Source organism: Mangifera indica, chromosome 7 (assembly GCF_011075055.1).
Source record: "Mangifera indica cultivar Alphonso chromosome 7, CATAS_Mindica_2.1, whole genome shotgun sequence".
Taxonomy (NCBI): domain Eukaryota; kingdom Viridiplantae; phylum Streptophyta; class Magnoliopsida; order Sapindales; family Anacardiaceae; genus Mangifera; species Mangifera indica.
Window position 1 is genome coordinate 12,823,661 of NC_058143.1, and position 8,793 is coordinate 12,832,453.

An 8,793-nucleotide genomic window follows, 5' to 3' on the forward strand; every position below is an offset into this window, starting at 1 on the left:
ATTAAGTCAAGCCAACTTGACTAAACTGAGTTGCTAAAAATTTGTTGACAAATTGATTATTTTTTTGACAACTTTTCAATTTCTTTAATAAATTTTTATCTTCTTTGATGACTTTTCTTTTTCACTAGCATTTTTTTTCTTCTTTTTCATCTTTGACAAGACTTTTTTTTCCCTCTACGATGGTTTCTCTGACACACTCATTGTCTATCAAATGAATCAAGTTTAAGCTTGAACTAGTCATTCTAGATTTTAATCAAGCTCAAATTAACTTTTACTTGGATTCAACTCAACTCAAATCCATTCTTGAAAAGACAATACAAATTAGTGTCTTTTATAAGCAATGGATTGTAGATGTATACACATCCAAATAATATGAAAGATTTTGGAAGCTTGTCAAAATCCATATCTTAACAGTAGAAATATGAATTAGAATCTTTTTCCTACTTTGAATTTTCTTGAACTTTTAAACATCAATAAAGATTAACGAATGTGTTCTTGTTTGTATCATTTTTTTCATTTTTTGCTATCATTTTAATAGGTCAAAGGACTTATTTCTATCCAAAGTTGACTCTTTTTCCAAATTCTCACCTATTATCTTTGAAAAAGTCAAATACTCATCTATAAGCTATTAGGTTTGTTAGTTTTAGTGGTAAAATCGTTATTTTACCAGTAATATTAAAAATATATTAAAATTTTATCTTCTTTTTCCCCCCAAACCTTAAAAACTAACAATTTTCCCTCATGTCAAGTTTTAAAAAGTGACATTTTCCCTCCAGGGTTTAATTTTCATTCTTTGTCACCATCTCTAATAGTCTCTTTCTCTCCCGACACTTCCTCTCCCTCTGGAAGTCTTTCTTTCCCCATCTCTCCTCTAGTTGAGTGTGCAAGTTAAGAAGACAAAGAGTTTTGTCAAGGAAGACAACACATCATCTTCATAGAAGAAGACGCTCATCTTTGTCTGGGAAGACGATGCTTCATCTTCCCAAATGAAGTTTTTCGTCTTCCCAGTTTAGACAATCAATTTGAGGGAGAGATGGATAGAGAGAGAGAGCACTAGAGAGAGAATGAGATAGCGCTGGAGAATGAAAAATAAACCCTATGGAGGAAATATTACTTTTAAAAACTTAGCATAAAGGAGAAACTGTTAGTTTTTAAGGTTTAGGAGGGAAAAAGAGATAAAATACTAAAACTAACAAATTTTATTAACTTTAATAGCACATGAAAAAGTATTTGAGATTTTAAAGATAATGAGTGGAAACTTTGGAAAAAGGGTAAACTTTGAGTGAGAATAAGTCTTTGGCCTTTTTGATATATCATTTTTATGAACCGTTACTCATATCTTATCCTTACATTATTTTAAAAAATAATGTTATATGCACAAATAATATATACAATTTTATGCATAAACAATATTATATTATCATTTGATTAGATAGTTTTAAATTAAAGATAAAACAATATTCAATCATATAGTAATATGTTATTATTTATATACAAAATTATGCACATTGATTGTACATATAACTTTATTGATTTTGATACTATAAAACTAGAAACTTTAAATATTTAACATTATTATAGTGTTATTCAACAAATGTAAATATAAAGCTACTGTCAAGCTTGCCAAATTGTATCTGAGACACCTCCAAGCCTATAAGTAGTTTGAGTTTTGTAGGATATTTTTTAAGAATAAGAATTCTAGTAGAGTTTCTCTAAAAAATAATAATCATAATAGAGTTTCCCTTAAGGGGTGTTTGATTCAAGGTAATCTATTGATTACTCCAATAATCTATATTATATTATCTTGTACTGTTAAGGATGATACAGTAGATAATATATAAGTTAATATAATTATTAACTCTACTTTAAGTATTAAAATATAACTAAGATCATCTTAATATTATTATATGTTTATTCTTATTACTTTTTAGGACAAAAATATTTTAATTTTCAGTTAAAAAATGAGTAAGATGAAAAATATTTTTTTTTTAAATATTGGTAACAAGATAACATCCTGAAAAAATAATTTCATTAATTAATTTCATAATTTGACCACATGAAAATCATAATATATTATTAAAATATAAAATATTTTAGAAAATAGACAAAACAAATATCTAACAATATCATAGTTAAACCAATCACAATATTGATGGGTGTTGAATCCACCAAAAATAAAATTTTCTACTCTCTCAATGAAAACTTGTAGATAGGGCAAGTAGAGTCGTATCCACAGAGATTGGGTTATTTATCTGAAATCTAACAAACTAAAGTAAGCGGGATTTTGTTGTTTCGAATCCTACCAATAAACAAAAATCAATTAATTCAAAATTAAATAATCAAAGCAATCAAAAAACTAAATTGAAACAATAATAAGACGAGTTCTAGCCAAGTAATTCAAGTATGGTTCAATTCAATTGATCATCGATAAAAAGATTAATTTTTTCTTTTAAATAAACCGGTTATGAAACATCGAGAAGCTCGTTGTTCTGCTTTTCCTTAGGTGTTGGTAATTAAGAAACGTTCTTTAATTACTTCTCTTGTTTTTCAATCAGTTCTAGATACGATCTTAGAATTTAAATTGAAAACAGAATTAAAAATTAGAAAAGCCACTTATTCTAATCAACAAAATATAGACGTTGTTTTTGTTTAAATTAGATTAACCTATTCAACTGTGAATTTCTCAGTAAATAACGCGATTCTCTCCTTTCCACAATCAGTCATCTCCTATGTATTTTGCCGTCATTCTGTCTTAATACGTGACAACTCTAAATTCCTTTTATTTTGTATCTTTTCTCAGAATAATGCAATTAATGCCCAATTTCCTAAAACAAGCAATTAATCAAATAATTAACGAATTAAATATCACAAATCAAGAAAATTAAATGCCGAAAAATATGAAATTTCACACACTAACAAATATTAATTTATATCCAATAATCTTTCAAGCATATTTAAGTAAAATAATATATTAATATTTTATTAATGTTATCAACAAAACACAAAAAATATATATACATAACAATTTTTTCCAAATATAATAACAATGTATATACAGTAAGATTTTAGATACTCTATTTTTATAAAAATCTTTTATTTTGGGTAGTCATAGATTATCCGAACCAAACATTCTCTTAAAGATAAAAGTCTTAGTATATAAGAATGTTATTCTCTTATCTAAGTCCTTAACAAATACATTCATTGTAACAAAAAAAAGATGAAAACGATATTGAAATAATAGTGACTTTGATAGACATAATATTGTTTTGGTTAAACCAAAATATATCCACACGTTTTTTCTCTTTATTATTAATATTGATTTGAATGCAATTGTTTGTTTTATTAATACCACACTCTCTAGTTTGGTTAAATAAATGGAAATATTTTAACAATAATGGAAGGGTATTCAATGGTTTCTTCAAAATAAAAAATGTATGCAAAAGAAAGACTCAATATTTGAGGCTTGAACTCCCAACCAATGCCCTTTGGGTCAGTCAAGCAATGCCATGTGCATTTGCTACCAAGTTTAACCAGCATAGCGTCAATTCAATTCTAACTATGTTACCATTATTGTCCTTTCAATCTAAACCTTACATATGTATCAATCATAGTGGTTCTCTCTAGATTCTGTCTCGTGATTTTTTCAAACCTAGCCTAACTCTCTTTCTATATAAATACAGTAACCCTTCATGCATTCAAAACAACAAGAGCTAAGCTAAGCAAATTACACTTTCTTACTTAGTTCTCAAGGTATTATTGTGTGAAAGAGTAGTGAATAGAGAAGTAAATTCAGCATTCATATTGTGATAATGGGTGGCAACAAGCAAAAGAAAGGCTTCTCCGTTTTCAGCATGTTCAAATCAATGAGGTCTAGAAGATCTTACTCATGGGAGGATAACGCAGAAAGTGGGGGAAGGGTGTGGGCTAGCGATGAAGACAAAGGTTCTTGGGTTGCTGAGCCTGGTATTGACAGGAAAGCTCAAGATTTCATTGCCAAAGTCCACGCGAATCGCTTCTCGGAATCTGAACATGCTGTTTATCAATCTGGAGCTGCAATTGGGAAAGCTTGAACATCATATCAGATATAGCTACTTTCATTTACTTGTCAAGTGTTATATCAGTTTATTAATTTCTTGTATGTCTTTGTTATTTCTTCACATCTCTCTTAACCTTTCTCTGTAGAAAATGGTGTGCTTAATGTATTTGAAATTGCGAGCAATTGATGCATACATACCAATAAAGTCGGGTGAATTTGAGCCCTTGTTATTGCAAGTGTCATATCTTTCAGATTTCATCATTTCTTCACTTCGAAGTCACTATAAATTTCAAAGAGTAATCCATGATTTGTAAGCTGCAATGGTAAAGTCGAATGAATTTGAGCCACTGTTATTGAAATTAAGCATTTTCTTATTTCTTTGCCTCTTCACTTCAAAGTTACTGTAATTTTCGAAGAATGATCCATGGTTTGGCCTGCAGCGTATTTCCAAGTATATAAGCAGCAATGGTAAAGTTGAATAAATTTGAGCCCTTGTAACTTCAAGCATATGTTTTCAACTGCATCGTTTCTTCGCTTTGAAGTTCGTTTTCAAAGAATCCTCCATGGCTAAACTGCTTCTGGTTCAGGAATCTTACAATATTTATAATTTCCAACAAGAAAGATTGTTCTTTCTTCCTCACATGCGTTATTGTACCTAGTGGGTATTTTGATAATTTAACCCTTTTAAGCTTTTCTGTCTTTAACTTTTTTATTCTTCCTTTTAGATGCTTTATTAACCAATTCATAAACTTATACTATAATTAATCACAAGTATAAGAAGGTTTAGTTTGATTAATTGGATTAATTTCTACTTCAAATGATAAAAATCCGGTGTCCCTCTTGAAGATTCGAAAAGCCAATTGATTGAAATGAAATGTTTTGTTAAAAGAACAGACATGAAATGATGTTATGCATTAAAGTTTTCCTAGGAAGATGCTCCAAGGAGGTAATGACCCTGTTGAAAATGGATGGTAAGGGTTGTTTCAAAACCTCCAGAATATGAAGTATCCTTGATGTACAAGTCACATAACTGAGATGTGAATTTGGCATCCATATGCAATTCATGTACAATTCATGTTACATCAAAATTATATATGCAATTTATGTTACATCAGAGTTATATGTTATGGACCTCCATTAATTGACAACGTAGCATGGAAACGGAAATATGAAAATTCAAAAACAGAAAACTCTGAAACGTGATACTATGTATACAGTTTAAGTGCACAATTTGTATACATACATGATGTGTCATAATATGATTGAATATTATTTTATTTTTAATTCAAAATTATTCAATCACATAATGACATATCATCTGTGTGTTAAAAGTGTGTACATATAGTTTTATTGTTTCTCAAAAATATAAAAAACGGAAACATGAAAAAATATATAAATATGAAAAATATAAGGGTATTTTTATAAATACCAAATCTTATAAAAGAATACAGCATATATTTCTTTTTTTAAAAAATAGTTAGTACGAAATCAGAGTTAAGGTTCGAAATTGCAAAGGAAAATGAAATATGAGATCAATTTTTAATTGATCAAAAAATGAGGAAAAGAAATGCATTTCTTTTTCTGAAATGCATTACAATTTTTTTATATTTCCGAAACACCACGAAATGTTTTGTATTAGTTTCAGGGTATTTCGAAAATGAAAACATTCTAGAAATGCAGATGTGTTTGTGTGTTTCCTAGTCGATTGGTCATCCATGCACAAATCTTACCTTAATTGTCACTATTCTCTCCATCATTTTATAATCATTTGGATAACTCTCTAATATTGGCTTGGCAAAGTAAAGACTGCTGAAAGTACTGATTTTCAGACACTCCATATGAGAAGTTTTAGTCTGTTTTTGGGATTCCAGATTCGAATATTTTGTGTTTCTTACTATGAATGGTTGAAGCTCTTTTAAACATCTATTCAAAGAAATATTTTAATCCAGCTATACATAAAGCTGAACAACTTCAACAATGACCTGACATCAATTTCACTTTTGTATTGTTTCTGTGCATATATATGCAAAACGTCCTATCATGAACTCCATCTTTAAGCTCAAAAGTTCTTAATTATCTGCTGATAAACTGTCTTACTAATAGAAATATTATCAGAATCTCACAATTGGATGTGCACTGGAAAAAATATCTCACTAGCCAAATCAATGGCTGTTAATTAAACAAATTATAATAATTAAAACTCTTCATTAGTACACACTTCAAAAGTACTGGCTAGCAACTCTTTGCATCCATCATCCACGGAGTAGTTTCAACTTTCAACACACTTTTTCAAACTAGAGGCACAATGATTTTACAAGAATTAGGTTAAATTTTCGAAGGATTGCACGTGCAGGAATAAATGAGAATGTGTGACACTCCTAAAAAATTCTCACATCGACAAAATATATGAGAGATGCTAAGTTTATATGTGCATTCCATATTGTTTGTGTTACTAAGATAAAACTAGTTAAATAGTCTATAAACTCGATACATTTTGAATTGTAAAGTCTAAATACAAAACCAAGATGTACTATGTGTCCAAAATAGATAATATCTTGATAAACTATTTGGACAAGGATGTTACAATAAGAATGTATAAAAGTGAACTTGGAAAGATGAAGAATTTTCCAACTTCAAGATTGATGCAAAGTTGATTGATTCTGTAGGAAGAAATTTCTGGTTCAATTTACTTGTAATATGAAAGCTCCACCAGTCTAAGATGAACTTTAAGTTACAGGCATTTAGAATCTTGTTGAATGTACAGTCAAAACTTTGAAATGCGAATTGCCGTCCACCAAATGAGGCTTGGAGACTTCTGACCAATATTCTACCACATTGGACTACCTTTTCTTGATTTGAATCTGCTATATCCCCAGCATTGATAGCTTCACAGTTTCTACTCACACACCGCAGAAAATTAAGTACATTTAGAACAAAGTATTCCTCAATTGGCAGAACAAGAGAACAGATTGATTCAGTATGGCAGCAATGATTGGTATTCTATGCTGCAGATACATGCATTCATATTAGCAGACGTATCCTTGAGATTTCCAAGATAATAACATATTAATTAGCAAATCAAATGGTGAAAACTACACATGGTTATTCATTTATTATTGATTTCTTAACTCTGTCAGTTTTGCTGGATGAACTTCTGCAATTTGGTGCTTCTTCTGCAGCCAGTTGGATCTTTCAGTTTATACTAAACATTGCTGTATTCTGTTCTTTAATATTTATTGCATTTTGTACACATGTTTCTTATGGCCAAACTTAGTAATACACAGGGCAATACCTGTCACATTTATTGCGTAACATGTATGCAATCTACCAATTTGATGATAGATATAACATGTAACAGAGTGTTTCCTAACAAAACTTCAATAAAATTTGATTCTATTGTTGAACATTCAATGCGGCGAAACTGACCAGTCCGCTTCCGTTGTACAACCTTGAGATTAAGTTCTGTCTTTGGATCGTTGTGGACAAAAATTTTAATATGATATAGATTTGATCTTAATCAGAAATGCTGCAAATTTGCATCTGTATAACAAATTAACATTATTAGGAATAAGAAAGAAGTAGCTAAGCTTCCAGTGGACAAAAACCAATAATGATAACAATAAGATCTAAGAACAAGCAACAAATTAAATCCCTCAAGATAAACACAAATCAATGAATCAAACACAATTTTTGTCAAGGGAAATATGCATTGGACCAAAGAGAATTGTGGTTGGTATCCCCAAATGGCAATATCATATCCTCTCCACCAAATGCTACATTCTCTGGCGGGCTCATCAAGTCCATAAAGCACTGCTGCTTCCGCGTTGCATCGACTTTCATCTCAAAACCACCCCCGTCTGCCTGCTGAGAGCTCTCTCCAGTGCTCAAAAGCTCAGGTGCCGCAGCCTGAGAATGTGCTACCATCTTGTTCAAAGTGTCCACCCTCTTGTGAATGTCCCTCAAGTGTTGGTCAATCAAGTATCCAATATCATTCAAGTCCAGAATGTTCAAACCATGGAGGCTCCTCCCAGTGAGGCCTTGGAACATAACCTGAGTCATCTCCCTTTCACGGTTATCTTTCCGCTGCTTCTCCAGCTGTTCATTCCCTTTTGCAATCCTTTGCCTGAGAAAACTATGCTGATTCATCATCTTCTTGCTCTGCTCCATCTCAGGCATCTTCTTGAACTGTGATAAAACTCTTTGGACTCCCAAAGGGGAAGGCCAAATCTCAGGTTGGGAATCATAGGGACTAAGAATGATAGCACAAGCATCAATCCCACAAAGAGTACTAAGCTCACTCACCTTCTTCATTAGACCCTTCTTTCTCTTTTTGAAGGTAGCCTTTCTTGCGGAATCATTGGTGATAAATGCAAGTTTCACCTTCTTTCTAGTCATCACCCAACACCAAACAAAGAAAACAACAAGAAATATTGAAGCCTTGCAATACTTTTTCTTGCACATTACAAGATTTTATACATGCTATATATAGATGTGAAAAGATACCGAAGTTTTTATTACAAGATTATGGTTTTTATGGGGACTCTTCTTGATGAACAATTTGAAGAAATTTAGAGGAATGCCCAAATCATGGTAATTAAATTACATGATATGATAAAATCTGAGAGTAGTGATGTCAAGGTGGCAATATAATTGAGAGGATTGAATTTGGTGGGTTGGTGAAAGTTCATTCTTTAGTTTCTTTCATATCAGACATTATTATAGAATGATTCTGACTGTTTTTTGGAGACCATGGAAGT

General features: G+C 30.9%; 2 protein-coding genes across 2 annotated transcripts; one reads left to right on the top strand and one right to left on the bottom strand.

Annotated features, from left to right (window-relative positions):
- The first annotated feature begins 3,714 nt into the window (after positions 1–3,714).
- On the top strand, positions 3,715–4,272 carry LOC123219959. The gene has a single exon (XM_044641934.1). The coding sequence runs from the start codon at positions 3,810–3,812 to the stop codon at positions 4,068–4,070; it is 261 nt and encodes an 86-aa protein (XP_044497869.1). The 5' UTR covers positions 3,715–3,809; the 3' UTR covers positions 4,071–4,272.
- Positions 4,273–7,729: 3,457 nt separating this feature from the next.
- Positions 7,730–8,431, bottom strand: LOC123219972 (agamous-like MADS-box protein AGL80). The gene has a single exon (XM_044641950.1). It carries the CDS (start codon positions 8,429–8,431, stop codon positions 7,730–7,732), a length of 702 nt encoding a protein of 233 aa, XP_044497885.1.
- Positions 8,432–8,793: the final 362 nt, after the last annotated feature.